The sequence below is a fragment of the Myotis nattereri genome (assembly GCF_964212035.1).
Source record: "Myotis nattereri genome assembly, chromosome: X".
Taxonomy (NCBI): Eukaryota; Metazoa; Chordata; class Mammalia; order Chiroptera; family Vespertilionidae; genus Myotis; species Myotis nattereri.
The window spans coordinates 152,378,082-152,393,765 of record NC_138078.1 but is presented as its reverse complement, the minus strand read 5'-3'; the positions used below and the strand labels follow the sequence as shown (position 1 = coordinate 152,393,765).

The 15,684-nt window shown below is 49.3% G+C and overlaps 1 protein-coding gene across 8 annotated transcripts in view; it reads right to left on the bottom strand.

Annotated features, from left to right (window-relative positions):
* Window positions 1-383: 383 nt before the first annotated feature.
* CASK (calcium/calmodulin dependent serine protein kinase) overlaps window positions 384-15,684 on the bottom strand; it is a gene marked incomplete at its 5' end in the record, with an annotated part of 281,999 nt that continues 266,698 nt past the window's right edge. For 5 of the 8 annotated variants that reach the window (XM_081081818.1, XM_081081820.1, XM_081081814.1 and 2 more), the window contains 5 exons: window positions 384-2,683; window positions 6,677-6,760; window positions 12,815-13,017; window positions 15,258-15,338; window positions 15,446-15,526. In XM_081081818.1, coding sequence (XP_080937944.1) covers window positions 2,507-2,683; window positions 6,677-6,760; window positions 12,815-13,017; window positions 15,258-15,338; window positions 15,446-15,526 — 626 coding nt within the window. In that variant the 3' untranslated portion in view covers window positions 384-2,506. The remainder of the gene's footprint in view (window positions 2,684-6,676; window positions 6,761-12,814; window positions 13,018-15,257; window positions 15,339-15,445; window positions 15,527-15,684) is intronic. The other 3 variants (XM_081081821.1, XM_081081817.1, XM_081081819.1) reach the window with 1 other exon arrangement.

The window sequence follows — 15,684 nt, the reverse complement described above, 5'->3', positions numbered from 1 at the left end:
TGTTTTCTGCTTGGTCATAAAGACGCTGCTGTAGAGAAGATGTGTATCAGTGGAATGGAGCAGGTGACTCCATTGAGAGGCCAGAGAGAATGAGTTCTGGGTGCAGGAATCCCCCATTCACACAATGGCAAGAACAGTGCCTGCCTGTGTGGAGGTTTGTAAAACCATCTGCATAAAGCCACGGGCGAGAGAGGACTAGCACTACAATGCTGGGACCACAGACACTCAACTTGGCATTGCTCTTCTCTCTCTGCTTAATCCACATTTATCAACATGGCATGGTCAGCATCTCTCAAGATTTGGTCTAAAAGTGCAAGTAGGGCACAGGGGTTTCTACCAGAGGAGGAGTTTCTCTTCCCCAGGTGTTAGCTGATTTCTTTTTTGTGCTTCATTGGAAAAGAGGTAGAGCGGGCTCTTGCACACTGAGAAGAGCCTGGATTGTGGTCAGTACCTTCAAGGGAATGATTATGTGGCCTTGGCATCGGTTAGATTTGCATCAATCCTTGCACAGCCCTAAACAACTCTTGGGGTTTCTCTTTCCATCCAGGATGTCTCTGCTCTGGTGGTCTGGTCACCCTGTTACGGAGCCCCAACAGAAGCAGTTTGCTCAACTTGTTGGTAAGTTGCAGACTCATCTGGTCACTGACAAAGGACAACATCAGAGGAAAAAAAAATCAGCATCATTTAATAAGAGTATGTGGGGAGGGATGACACCCCAAAAGGAGTATACAAATGTCTTCTCTGTGTGGCCCTTCAAGAGGAGCTTTTCAGCTCAGAACACACCCTGCACATCCGGCCAAGGCACAAAGCGATGAGGCCATCTAACTGTCAAGAAGCAAACACGATGGTATTTTTTTCAAGGATCTCAGGTTAACAGAACCACTTCACACACCCCAGCGCTATAACGAAAAACCTTCCACTGACCTTTGGCAAGAGTCGGAAACGCCCAGCCTGAACCTGCTGTATTGGAAGGCTGTGACCTCATGTCAGGGTGATGAGATGGTTAATGTCTCTAAAGCAACAAGAAAAGATGATTCTCCTGTGCCAAGGGATATAGCAAGAGGAAGGGAACCACAGGTGGCCTCTGGGACACGGTGGCCCTTGGGTGACCGCGTGTGCTCTGGGAGCCAGGCATGGTCTGAGCTGTGCTCTGACAGAGGATTTTGTTGTCCTTCCAACTGATAGCCGCTCCTGGACCTTTGATGGTTCAATGAGCATCGAATGACTTATAAAATCTGAAAGATTATCGGTTGTATAGCTGAACAAATCTATAATGAAATGAAGGACCCAAAGGCTTTTAATATTGAACACATAAAAGGAAGTATATTTAAAAAAATTGGTCAAACTGTCCTGTTAGTTAGCATTTTAAAGGAATTTACAGGGCTGTTATAGATTATTCTTTTGGAATAATTCAGTTTATAGCAAATGCCTAAACTGGTTTCTTCATTGCACAGTATATTCTCTTAAAATGGGTGCTTTTAAAACAATTACATACATTTTAAAAATCCTCATTTCTTTGCTTAATTAAAACGTTAATACTCTCAGACAACACAGATCTGAAATGGTGAAACCAGCAATTCCCCCTCCCACCTTACAACAAATTAAACTGAGACAAAATTACAAACACATTTCACTATATGATTATTATTAATAAAAATCAGTTTTGTTTTTGTTGTTTTTTTTTTTAATAAAGTTGCCCGAAATGCAAGGGATGTGCATAGGTTTTACAACTTAGTCATAATAGCATCTTATTCTTATTCCCTGGGTGTGCCCCGTGAACGGAATGTACTTGGCTGTAATTACAGATCGTTTTGTCCAACACAGACACACCGACAGCATAAACGCTCGCGACTGTCCACATGCATTAAGAGTCAAGACCCAAGTTCAAATCTCTAAAAGGTTTACAGGGGGGCTTCAAAGAGACAGTATCACATCATCTGGATGTCACATAAAGGACTTAAAAAAAAATGCTACTCTAAAAAACAAGAGAAAAAAGGCCTTTAAAAATTTCTGACTGTTTCGTCATCACTAGACTGATTATTTCAAATAAATAAAGGAGAGAAAGAGATTCCAATCCATAAAATCAGACTCTAAAAAGAATGTAGTATTCCACCCCCGGTCAAGGTAACAGAATCACTGTTTATTATTATTAAAATAGATTATAGAAAGCAGCATCTATTTTGTGCAGTTTTTAGGGGCCTTGGAAATAAAAAGCTATGATTTCAAAAAATATAACATTCCAAAGGATTGAATAATACATACATTTAAAGATACATTTTATTAAAGTTTAGGAGAACTGATTAAAAAAGATACTGTCTCTTTAAATTAGTGTGTAATTGTTTTTCTCCTCCTACCTATTCGGACATGACAATAATTATAAATGTAGGTCACACTACAACTAGGTAGTCTCTAGGGACCACGACCTGCTGACACAAGGCCGATAACAAAGAGGCGTTTCCATGTATGAGGTGGCTCCCAGGTATGTGTCAGGTAGCTGGGGACAGGCCTAATAGACCCAGGACACGGGGACCCACTGAGGGGCTGTGCACACGAGCTCCACGGCTTCCTCCAGGTGTCTGATTGTCTCATCAATTTCATTGTTGATAATTGTGAGATCGAAGTAGTGTGCGTATGTTCTCTGTAAGATATCAGACTCCTTCTGCAGGCGCTGAAGAGATTCATCCTGGACGGAGAGGGGGACGGAGGCAGGGGCGGGCAGGGGGGAGGGAAAAGTAGAGAAGAGAGAGGTCAGAAACAGTCAAGGCCGGACCTCGAGGTGCCGCGTTGGGGCACAAGGCTGAGTCCGCTTCATGACAGAGGAGACGAGGGACAGATCTGGGTCACAGGACTCCTGCTTGCCACCCAGACCGCTCACCATGCAACAAAGAGCTCCACGCCAAACCGGACGGACCAGAGAAAACACACACTCTTCAGCAAACACATTACCAACCCCTCCTCCCCTCCCCCAGGCCTAGCCGTTCTGTCTTCATTCCTCTGACCCAGGCCCCTCATCCCCAACCTCTTTCCTGCTCCCTGCTCGGTGGGAGGGCTTTGGGGTGAGTGCCCGTCCCCCCTCCACCTGCTCTGGGCCCTGCTGCCTGCGCACCTAGACGCCCCTGCCTCCGGACAACAAATTCAGTTGCATTTTCCTCTTTTCTACTTAGAGGCTCAACATGTTCCGGGAATTCAATTACATATAATGGCCCTCACTCAAGAGCAGCGGATGCCAGAGGCGAAAGCTTTCTGGATGTTACAGATAATGGATGAAACAAGGCTATTTCCCAGACACAACAGCGACAGCATCTGGTGCGTCCCCTCAAATTGGTCTGGACTGGAAAGGGCCAAATGTCACCGCTTAGAAGTATGCACATCTCTGAGGGGACACGGAAGCAGAGGCAGCCGCTGGACTCGGGAGTCTGGCTACAGTCAAGAACTTTCCCTCAGCCCTGACCGGTGTGGCTCAGTGGATAGAGCATCGGCCTGCGGACTGAAGGGTCCCAGGTTCGATTCCAGTCAAGGGCACGTACCTTGGTTGCGGGCACATCCCCAGTGGGAGGTGTGCAGGAGGCAGCTGATCGATGTTTCTCTCTCATCGATGTTTCTAACTCTCTATCTCTCTCCCTTCCTTTCTGTAAAAAAGCAATAAAATATATTAAAAAAAAAAAAGAACTTTCCCTCAATCCAGAGCAATAAAATATATTAAAAAAAAAAAAAAGAACTTTCCCTCAATCCAGAGCTTGTTACCGACTCTGAGAACTGTCGCTGGCTGAGCCCACAGCAAGAGGACACTCAGGGCCCCTAGTTTGTCCTTGAGAGGCTACCGTTAGCCTCAGGGTGGCACTTCTTTCAAGATCAGGGTCTCCTAAGAGCCACCAGAAAGTCCGCCCCTGTATCTTTATGGATCACAGAACGTTGCATGTTCAATGGACAAGTTCAGATGTGAAACCAGGCAGCTTGCTCAGCCACACTACCCGCCCCCTTCTCCTCCAGCGCTAGGCAGGCGAGCTACTGGGTCGAGTCTTAAAATACAGCCAGATGCAACGAAACACCTGCTGATTAGAGTAGCATCCGTCTCCCCACCTAGACCGTAAACTTGTCTTCTGTGCCCCGTCATTGCCGTGTCCTCGGCGTTGGGCCTTGCATACAGTAAGTGCTTAATAAATGTTACTGGAAGAACAAGCACTGGGCTGACTCCTGCTGGCCGTTCCCGGATGTGATGAGTGCTAACTCCCTACTCGAGACACAGAGCAGTTCTCCCAGGACGCGGGCGCCAGAAAAACTCAGGGTTGCGTGCTGCCAGGGACCTGGGAGCCGTGGTGCCCGCCTCTGGCTTAGGGCCCCTCCTCTTCCCTGGGGCCCATCTGGGGTTTGGCAGAGACCCTTCCCAATGCACCTGTGGAAAGGGGACCCAAAGCGACACTCCTGACTGCATCGTGGCGCCGCAGTGGGGAGGGACAGACGCCGTGACGTTAGGCGGTGACTACTGCCGTGTTGATAAGACCTCGGTTCATCACCTTCTGAGGCCGCATCAACACCCTCTCCGCTGGCACTTCAAAAGCATAGTCTTTTCACTGTGGCTTCATTTTATAAAAACAGCGCAGGGGTGCTCGCCCCGGGCAGAGAAGGAGCGGCTCCCACATGTCCCCTGAGCCTGGGCTCCTAGGAGACATCGGGTCCCGGGCTCCCCAACCACCAGCAGAGCCTACGATCTGCTCGGAAAGCTCTGGGGTGATGAGAACGTTCCAGGGAGTCCAGGCCGAGAGCATGGCATTTCGGATGCAGTTCTCAGCACAGAAAAACTCAGCTCCCTCCCGGATCTGATGGGACGAAGCTGTATTTGTCAAGCTTCTTCCTCCACAGCAGCTGCGGGGGGTGGGGGTGGGGGGGTCGGGGGGTAGTTTGCCCGGGAGCAGGGTTCCACTCAGTGAAAAGAAAATGCCTTTATGCCAACAGCAAGAGTGAGGGTCCGTGGGAGTGAAACGCTACCGGCTACACCTGCGCAGGGAAACAGGCCGCAATTCCTCACCGCCTAGCTGGTACTTACAGGCAATTTTCGGCACCATTTTGGCAGCTATGGAAAATGAGTGAAAGGGCGGGAAGACAGGCAACACAAACACAAAAACAAAGCAAAGATGGTGATTCAACAAAAATCCACGGCAAAGGAGAAGCGCGAACCACCACGCGCAGCTTCGAACGTGTCTGCGGATGACATCAGAGGGGGAGCAGCAGTTTCCGAAGGGGCACCCCTTTCGCAAATAAAATGCCCCAAAGTCATGGCTGCAAATACAGGCCACACAGACATCTAAACATTTCCTCTTCCTTAAAGGTACAGGGAGCGAACACCTCCAAGGCCTGGTTCTCCTGTCCTGAGCAGAGCCTAGAGCCCCCTGGTGGCTCCCTGCCCTGCAGACGTGATGGACTTCAGGAGGGTTCAGTGTGGGAGTCTCCCCTTAAGAATGACCCCCAGATCCAGAGACCTGGAAGCGTGGGACAGAGTGCGGAACCTCAGAGGCAAGGTGGGGGAGGGCGGGGGTGGGGAGGGGTGGGGGGTAATCAACCAAGGACCTTGTGTGCCTGTATGCAAACCCATGGACACAGACAATGGGGCGGGGGGCAGGGGTGGGCTGGAGGGGGTCATTGGAGGATAAAAGGGGACCTGCGTAATACTTTCAACAATAATCATATAATTATGAAAAGAGAAGAATGACCCATAGCAGATCAGCACCAAGGCGCCCTCCCGGCTGCCTGGCAGGTCTCTGAGGCAGCTGCTCACTTGCATTGGCCTCATGGGGACCCAGCTCATCCCTAGGTTTGCGAGTGTCCAGGGCCAGCGCTACCTTTAGGCGCTTGGCTTCGTCCCTATCAGGAGAGGAGGGCGGAGGGGGTGTAAGCCCTTTAAAAGGACACCTGTTTAAACTCTTTCCAAGTATCCCATGACCTCCCTCATATGTGGAATCCAATGAACAAAATAAACTGATGAACAGAGTGGATCCAGAGACGTGGAAGCATGGAACAGAGTGCGGAATGTTAGAGGGAAGGGGCGGGGGAGGGAGGGTGGGTGGGAAGTGATGACTAAAGAACGTGTGTGCATATATGCATGGCCATGGACACAGACAGTGGGGTGCTGACGGCCTGGGGCGGGGTCAGGCTGGAGGGGGTCGATGGGGGGAAAAGGGGACATGTGTAATACTTTCAACAATACTTTAAAAAAAAGAAGAAATAATTGGAAAAAGAGTAGACTTATTGATTAGGCCAGGGGCCCTCAAACTTTGTAAACAGGGGGCCAGTTCACTGTCCCTCAGGCCGTTGGAGGGCCGGACTATGGTTTAAAAAAAAACTATGAACAAATTCCTATGCACACTGCACGTATCTTATTTTGAAGTAAAACAACAAAACGGGAACAAATACAATGTTTGTATTTGCATGTGGCCCGCGGGCCGGAGTTTGAGGACCCCTGGCTTAGGCCACAGGGTGATCGCGCTGGGAGCAAGGCTTGCATTTGCCTAATGACTGATCTCGGAGGAACACGCCTCTGCCAGCCTCGTTCCTGACACTGAAATAGGACACAACCAGGGACATCGCCACGGGGCTGTGGTCCTGGGCGCACAGCACGGACGGGCCCTGCTATGGGGGGGGGGGGGTGCGTATGCACGTGGGAAACACTGGCGGTTCTTACCTCATTCAAACCCGGGGTGATGGTTGGTGCGGCAATAAAAACAACGAAAGGAGCGAACTCGGCGGTTCTCAGGACCTTCAGCGCCTGCGTGAGAAAGACCCGAGACTTAGAGGATAGAAGGTGCCACTGTCACACGTCTAACACTTGACACAACCGAAAAGGCCCTTCATCCACACTCCCGCAAGGCGTTTTCCACGGCCAACGTGATGGACCACGTGTGACTCCCTTTCTTCCGAGGGCGAGGTAAGAGCCATCAGCAAACAAAAGGCGACAGACTGGACATTTTTCTTATGCATCTCATGAATCAATCTGACGGGTTTTTCTTCAGAAAAGGGAACACTGGTCATGCTGCTTGAAGGCTCGCTTAGAGCTGGTTACTGATTGTAGCCGAAACTTGAATGTCTAGCAAGTGCACTTTGGGGGAGTCTGGGACCAGCCGGCTGGCCTCCCCACCGATCCACAGCCCGCTTCCCACTGCAAACCCCAAGTTGCTAACAAGGATGGGCAGAGCGTGACCCCTGGCACTGTGAGGCTGTGTTCGCAGCATATGAATTGCCCTGATGAAAGGCGCCTGTGGGGCTGGGGGGGTCCTGGGGGGGGGACCCTGTCCGGAGCTGGGGTCTGGAGCCACTGGAGCAGCTGGGGGCTCTAAGCAGTTCACAGGCCCGAGGAGATGCTACATCCCAGGGACAGGGGCCTCCAAGCCCCTGCCAGCTCCCTTCCCTGGCATCCAAACCTCTCGCTGAGTTGGCACAGCTCACACCCCTCTGAGGAGCACAGTTAACACGCAGGCACGCACGCCATAGGCTGGGAGATGCAATTAATTTGTCCGCATCCGGGGTACGTATCTTGCTGTCCTTTGGTGAGACTTTCACATGTCTAGTCTGTGATCCACAGATTTCGCTTTCTCAATGGTTTTTCCCATGGCTGGTTTCGCCCTATTCCTTTCCTGGCTGACCGAGTAGCAATGAGACTCGTGTCTGTGCCTGCAGTTTCGCGACATTCCAGACGCAACGGGGATGAAACATGGTTCTTAGCACAAATGTCAGACCCCCGGCATGAGCTGGCCCAGGCTTACCGGTCAGCCTGTCTCTGCGCCCCCCCCACCCCCGTCCCCAACCTGCGTCAGTCCTACCTGCTCCCACCTCACAACCGCAGCAAACACGCTACTCAGAGGACGCGAGCTCCCTGCATCTCGCCCTTCCCTGTGCACCGCACACACGCCCTTGGCCGTCACCCATGAAGACACGGTCATTCTGCATTTCCTGCATGAAGCTGGCAACGAAGCCTGTGCTCACCACATGGCCAGTTGCCTCTTGTGCCGAAGAACCAGGTTGTATTCCTCTAGCAGTGAATTTGGAGGCGGGGACGGGCCTGCTGCTATTAGCTGGAAACCACGTGGTCCATGGCACTGCCCTCTTTGTCCTGGTTGCCAGAAAGCTGCATTTCCCATTTAGCAAAAGGAATTACTGTAGCTTCTGTGGCCGCATGATTGCTTCCCCCTTCTCATGGCTTTAATTTTCTGTTTGTATCCAATATTACTATATTTCTAAAAATTATCAGATGCCTTGAATCCTGACTGACATTTTCTTGTCTAGTCGCCTTTATATCTTCAGCAGAGTCACCACACTTTCCCTGGGTTCCTGAAGGTCCCTGTTCCCCACCCTCTGCTTAACTTATGGGTCCCAAGTGCTTGTCATTCATTGTGCAGCCTTAGCTTGCCTGAGGTTCAAGGTCACTTCACAAGGATCTCCCTCCCTCAGGCCTTGAATAGGTGGCTCCCCGATGATCTCTTAACCCGTTTCCTTTCTGACGTTAGATGAGACACACATTTGTTAATATTTACAGGCAAATACCGCTTTTCTGAACCCCAGAGAGGGAGTCTAGAAAGATCCCTGGAAACACACTTGATCCAAACAGCCAAAGTAACATGTATGTAGCATTTAAAGCGAATTCTTCAGTTCTCTTCTGGGGAGAGAAACTGATTGTATGGCTCATCTATGGTCAGTAATTAATCTCAGGTTATTGTCTTCAAGGAATAAAAAACCATTTGACCAAGCACCTAAGATGCAGACCTCTTTAACATTTATTCGGTTTGCAAACTTAAAAAGTACAGAAGAGCCTGAGTCATTTGGTACAAAAATCTAAGGAAGAGCTTAGATTTTTGTATAAAGTTTAAGGGAGAGTATAGTGAGCCCAGGAACAATCTTAAGAGAGCCGGCGGGTTCCACCAAAGCCCCCGGGCCAGAGCTGGCCCTTGTTTTGAGTCTAGATTCCTAATGAGACTGCAGCTGCACCTGGAGGACATCCTTTCCCTTTGTGGGCCACAGCAAAGCACAAGCATTCTGCTACTCTTAACTTTTAATGCAGTAAATGGCTAAATCAGAATCAAATTAAAATTTAAAACTGCCACAGCAAGTTCTGATTACACACTGGAGCCATTGCAGTTTCAGTTTTACAGATAGAGATGATTTCCTGAGCCATGGCTTTATTCCCATGAGAAATAAGTTCCATAGTTTTTCTCAGGTTGGACTGTGTTCTAGATTTTTCTAAATGCAAAACACCTAAACCAAAAACGTACCAACAAACCACAACCACCCCTCCTCCCTCCCAAAATACCACTCCGTACAAGGTGGATCAGCTTAAGGAGTCTCAGGGTTCACTCTTCTAGGCTGATACAATGAAAGGAGGCTAGAATTTATTGTAGGAAACCTAAAACCCAAACCAACACTGTTCAAGTTTGAACCTCATTTTCAATGGGCTGTAAAACCTTGGCCAAGTCATAATTACGTTAGCCCTGGTTTCTTCATCTACAAAAGCAGATACTGGTGTCTCTGTAATGCAGAGAAAAAAAGGCCTTTCCTTTTCTTTGCGGTGGCCTTCCACAGTTTCTGAGAAGCCCCTGGTAATTAAACCCCAAGACTGCTGGCTCCTCTGATTCAAACAGCCCCTCTATTCAAACTGAGGGATAAGATAAGTTACTCTCAAGGCCACATTCTTGCATCCTCCTCTTCCCTGCTGTTTTTACAACTCAGGGGTAATTAGTAGAAAGTTCCTTTCCCCCCTTCCCTTCAAATAAGCCTCTTTTGAACTTTTACTCTAAGCATGTTTTACAGGCCTGGGAAAAATACTGATAAGACACCTTCCTAGGACATCTGCCCCGACTATCTTCTGAAGAACTAACAAACTACAACCCCCCTGATGTCTGCTCAGTTTCAGCCCCCAAACCCCCCTCCCTTCCTTGTCAACAGCAGGCAAGGCTTTAAAAAGGGGAGTAGTTTGGTTTTTGTTCTTTGCCTTTACATTGACTATCAATACACCAGCCCTTTCCCCTCAGGAAAAGTAAAATAAACTCTCTCTGTATCTATCTCTTCTCTCAGCTGTGAATACTCTCACAGCCCAGCGTCACCAGCCTAAAAAACCCTAACAATCTCTAGCTCAGGGTTCCAAGGATCAGGTAAGGACTTCTAATGCTTGGCAAGACAGAGAGCGCTATGGGAACACAACTTATTATTATCATTTTAACGAAGCCAGGCTACACCTTTTCTTCTAGTTTAATGTCTTTGCCATGGTTCTGGAGGTTTAAAGTCGGAGCACAAAGTCTTACCATACAGTATTATTAGACATGTGTTCCATTTGGCCTGACTGTCTAAAATAAGTTAAGATGGTCCCAAGTATTCGACCGGGACTAAACGAGCTGAACACCAGCCGTAGGTGGTCTTTCCGTGGCCACACGCAGTGGGGTGGTGTCAGCAGGGACAGAAGCAAGAGGCCTTTAAAAAAGGCCACAGGGTGTTGCTCCCCTTCCGGACACTGTGATGCCCACAGAGGAAGGACTTCCATCCTCACCAGCGTGCCTTCCCATTTGCGTTCTTAGCTCCTGGCACGGTGCTTGGCACACAGAAAGTGCCTAATAGGAGCTGGATGAATCAAACTGTCCATGAGATACAGCGGAGGAGGTGACCTGAAAGGCTGGGGTGGGGAAGGCGTGGAGAAAAATGTCCCAAGGAGAGAGCGTCCCCAGAGCAATGAGGCTCAGCCTGACAGCAAGTCGGTCATGGCCACGGGCATCCTGATGTCAGGATGTGGGCCTTGCCAAGCCTGGGGACACAGTGGCCTGAAGGTGGAGGGCAAAACCCAGTAGGTGAGGCCCTGTGGGCACCTGCAGCCGGACCATGGGGTGTGACATTCAGTGTGAGAGCAGGACCGGGCATAAGTCTAGACTGAGCATGTGTGGCTCCGTGCGGGAGAGCCTGGGACCAGAGTGGTCAACCAGACAAGTGGGGGGGACAGGACGTGGGCGATCCCTGGCCCCAGGGCCGTGAGCCCAGAGAGGCTCAGGAGAAGAGGATGCCTCAGGCCGGCCCTCAGGGGTGGCTGCCCCTGCCAGGTCATGGTCCTCAGAGGTGGGGACACAGGAAACAGGAGAGAAGAATGCAGTGAGTCCATCCAGCAGTGGGGGGGGGGGCGGGAAAGTGCCCAGCCAGGATGAGGGGTGCCCAGGTGCCCAGGGCCACACATAAAGTGATGGCGTGGATGTCCTGAAAAGGCCCGAGAAGTACCCCCGCCCAGCAGTGCAGAGCAATGCATGGCTGTGCAAGGCCAAGGGCAGGGGCACAGGGAGAGCTGGGCGCCGGGGGTGGAGCGTGGCGGCAGCAGCAGCAGGAGCAGCGGTGGCAGCGGCAGGGGAGGCGGAAAGCCCTGGAAAGGGGCCTTAGGAAATGCGGGGGGGTCTGAGCCCTGCAGCCAGCGAACCGCTAGAGGCATTACTACCAGCAGAAAACGACGTTCAGGTGAAGACCAGTGTGGAACCCAAGGAGAGGACGCCGCAGACCAGGCCCAGGATTGAGACTTGGCCTCTGGCCAGCCCTGGCCAGAAGGTTTTTCCAATCCCTGGTGAGGAGGGATTAGTAGTTAACAAGGATCCAGGTGCGGCACACAGCATCTATCAGTTCTATGCAGGTCCAAGGTGATTGCTAAGCACACTGTCTAGCGCTGGCCCGCCTCCCAGCCCCTTAACCAGATTCCAAGTTCAAGAAGCCCATCAGGTGCCGAGAAACGGAAACGGGTGAACCCACAGGCCAGGGTGTTAGCATCTTGGAGCTGAGCAACTGAGCTGTTGGGTCACGCAGACCCTGAGCGCAGGTGCCATTCTCCCCTTGGGGATGGCTAGGGGACCAAGCCTCTCAAAGCAGCCCTTGAACAAGGACCTCCCCTGCCTCGGAGACCCAGGGAGCCTCCTGATGCAACGGGGCCTGCTGGTCTACCATTCCATTCGGATTCCATTTACAAGTGCGAAGGGATTTGGGGCACAAACAGGTCTTTAGAAACGGCAGCTTGGGAGCCCTGGGACCACAGCCTCTCCGACAACCTGCCCTGATGCTTCCCACTCCTGAGTCCTTCCTGCGGGACTTGCTTTGATCTCAGGAAAAACACAGTTTATCTGCATGGTTGCCGTAAGGCCTTGGGCTTTTTCCTTTGTCAGTGTAATGATTTCTATTGCTTCCGGTGTGGGACTTGTCTATATAAATCATCTGATCAGCTCCATGTTCGCCACATCCGTCCTAGTTCTAGTTCTAGTTCAGGGTCAGGCATCTCATCAGTAAAGAGATGGCAGAGGCTGACAGCCACCTCAGGCTCCGTTCCGGCTCCATCGGTCACCCCAGGGCTCACTCCCGCTCGCTTTCATAAGGCTGGTGCTGGGTTTCAGCCCCGGGGCCCAGGGTCAGAGTTCCTCGCTGGGACTAACCTAAGATGCTGGCAGAGGCTCTGATGGTCCAGCATGAGCTGCACCCAGAGAGGTCCAGTTGGCTGTTGGGATAAAGTGCCCGACTCTCACCTTGAGGCCAGATTATTGTAGGATTTCTGGCCAGCAAGACCCCACCAGGTAGTCATTGAGCTCCTGGGTATAAGGAATCTCATGACAGGAGAGACTCTGCTTCTTACATACATGGTGTGTGCACCGAGGCCAGCAATTAGTTTGTAGTCTGGACCGCTAACCCACGATGCCTTCATCACTGATCCTTTCCTGTAGTTCATTCAATTATGCGACCCACGACATTCTGATGGCATTTTGATGGCAAAACCCGAGCTTAGCATGCAGGCGGATGACGGGCGCTGGACAGGGCCGGGCGTTACCTGAGGCTCCACGTCCAGGATGGCGATCAGGCCCTGCTCATGGATCTTCCGGATGGTCTCCAGCTTTGTTCCATACATGGCGTCCTCGTGGCTGCCGTACTCCAAGTACTCGTTGTTAGAGATGTCTTGCATCATTTGGTCGTGAGATACAAAGTAATAGTTCTTCCCGTTTTCTTCATCTTTCTTTGGAGGTCTGGTGGTATCTGCAAAGTCACACGTCAAGAGACGATTAAAAGGCTGAGTGTGTGCTCCCAGTGGACCTACCCAAACCTAATCGCTTCTTTTTAAAAAAATATATTTTATTGGTTTTTTGCAGAGAGGAATAGAGAGTTAGAAACATTGATGAGAGAGAAACATCAGCTGCCTCCTGCACGCCCCCGACTGGGGATGTGCCCACAACCAAGGTACATGCCCTTGACCGGAATCGAACCTGACGCTCTATCCGCTGAGCCAAACCAGTAGGGCCCTAATCGCTTCTTAAGGCTGTGGATTCCACAGTACAGGCCTCATGCCCTGTTCCCATCCTGAGTAGCCTGTAGCACTAAATTCTAGAAGTTGTATTTATCTGCGTGACATCAGACCACGGTAGCTGGCGAGTTGATTGGTTTGGTGAATCTTTCAGTGTTTAGATAAGATCTCCTTCATTCTTTCATGGGTCACCACATGAGAAAGACACAAAACGACCCGAGTAACGTGACTCACTGTATACCTTAATGCAGCTAGGCAGAAGGAAAAAAGAATGTAAAAGATAGAAAACTACCTATGGTTATTTAAATTGAAGATCAATGAAAACGTCAGTTCCTCAGTCTCACTAGGCACATTTCCAGGGTTCAGTAGACACACGTGGCTACTGGCGACTGTGCTGGACAGTGAAGATACTGAGAAAGTCCACTGGGTTCTGCTCATGTGGCAGACTACAGCAGAGGCACACCATACTGAACACAATGACGTCAGCCCGACGTGGCCACCAGAGTTAAGAAAGACCTTAACCAGGAGCTGGCAAACTATGGCCTGTGGGGCAAATATGCCCACTGTCTGTTTCTGTAAAGAAAGTTTCATTGGAACACAGCCACGCCCATTTCTTTCCATACTGTCTATGCCTGATCTTCCTTCCTTCCTTCCTTCCTTCCTTCCTTCCTTCCTTCCTTCCTTCCTTCCTTCCTTCCTTCCTTCCTTCCTTCCTGGCAAGGACACATTTGTGCTACTCTTTGCTGAGTGGATGGGCTCAAACCCATAGGGAATCCCCCCTCTCCTGCCCCAACTAGACTATTAGAACTTCCAAGTACTCATGTGCATCAAAAATGTGGATTTAAAAAAAAAGAATCCTTTCTCCAGGTACATGGAAAGTTCAATAAATGGCATATACTACGTGGATGCTGTACTGTCTTCCATCACTTTGGTAGGTAAACATATGACATACACACATCTGGGGCTAAATATATCAGAGAGGTGACATGCTTGAGGTCAGCAATGGTACGCTTTAAAACCAAGCTAGTGAACTGGCCCTTTAATAACATTAAATTGTTCAACAGCTGTTCAATTATTATGTGATCTGGAAGAAACGAAATGTTGGCTAATTTAAACTTCAGAGTAGTAGTAATATTATACTGGTCGGATGGCTGCTATTTATCAAGTATCTGCTAAGTGCTTCACATGATCGCAAATTCTCTTTATATCTCTAGACCAGGGGTGGGGAACCTCTGGCCCGTGGGCCATATAAGGCCTGAGAAATCATTTGGTCTGGCCCTGCCAACGCATTAGGGGTGAGTCAATTAAATGTATGACCAAATAGAGCAGGCTAATTAAAAATTTTTTGGGGGTTGGTTTTTCTTTGTTAAATAGCATTTAAATATATAAAATAAATATCAAAAATATAAGTCTTTGTTTTACTATGGTTGCAAAGATCAAAAAATTTCTGTATGTGACACGGCACCAGAGTTAAGTTAGGGTTTTTCAAAATGCTGACACTCCGAGCTCAAAAGGTTCGCCATCACTGCACTACACATACCTGCACCAGAGAAGTCTGGGAGGGTATAAAAGAAAATATTTATAGCACTATTATTAGGGGGGTGGGGTTGGGATCATTAACTCATTTTCTTCTTTGTTCTTTTTTGGATCTTCCAGATTCATTTTTTTTAATTGACTTCAGAAACGAAGGGAGAGGGAGAGAGAGAGAGAAACATCAATGATGAGAATCATTGATCAGCTGCCTCCTGCACGCCCCCCACTGGGGATCGAGCCTGCAACCCAGGCCTGTGCCCCGAGGAGGAATCGAGCCATGACTTCCTGGTTTACAGGTCAATGCTCAACCACTGAGCCACGCCGGCCAGGCCCAAATTTCTTATAGTGAATAGTTATTACTAATTTAATCAGAAAAAATAGATAAATTACAATATTACACAAGTACTAGAAAAAATATACTTAAAAGAGAGACATTGCTTACGTGGAATAGGGTATGCAAACCGGTCCGGGTGCTTTGTGATGAGGGTGTTTTTTATGTGTCTTCTCCCAACACCATGCGCACCTGTGCCATTTTTTGGAAAGGAAGGGAAAACGGACAATTGTTAATAGTATTCACAGGGTTCCGAAGACGAGAATAAGAAAACCACGTGTTTCCCCAACCAGACTCACCTAATAAGACTAGTGTTTTCCTTTTGAATGCTGGCAGTTTTACTACTTCTTCATATGTAACAAGATCTAATTGATCAAACACTAAAATGCAAAGATTTAGAAGACAGGTAAATTTGCAGGAAGAATAGTTCACGTATGTCAATGACAATTTTGCTGGCGAAACTAAAGCAGTAGTAAAACCATGTCTTAAAATATCTGAATCCGACTTGGAATACGTTTAAGTCATATAACCTTTCGGA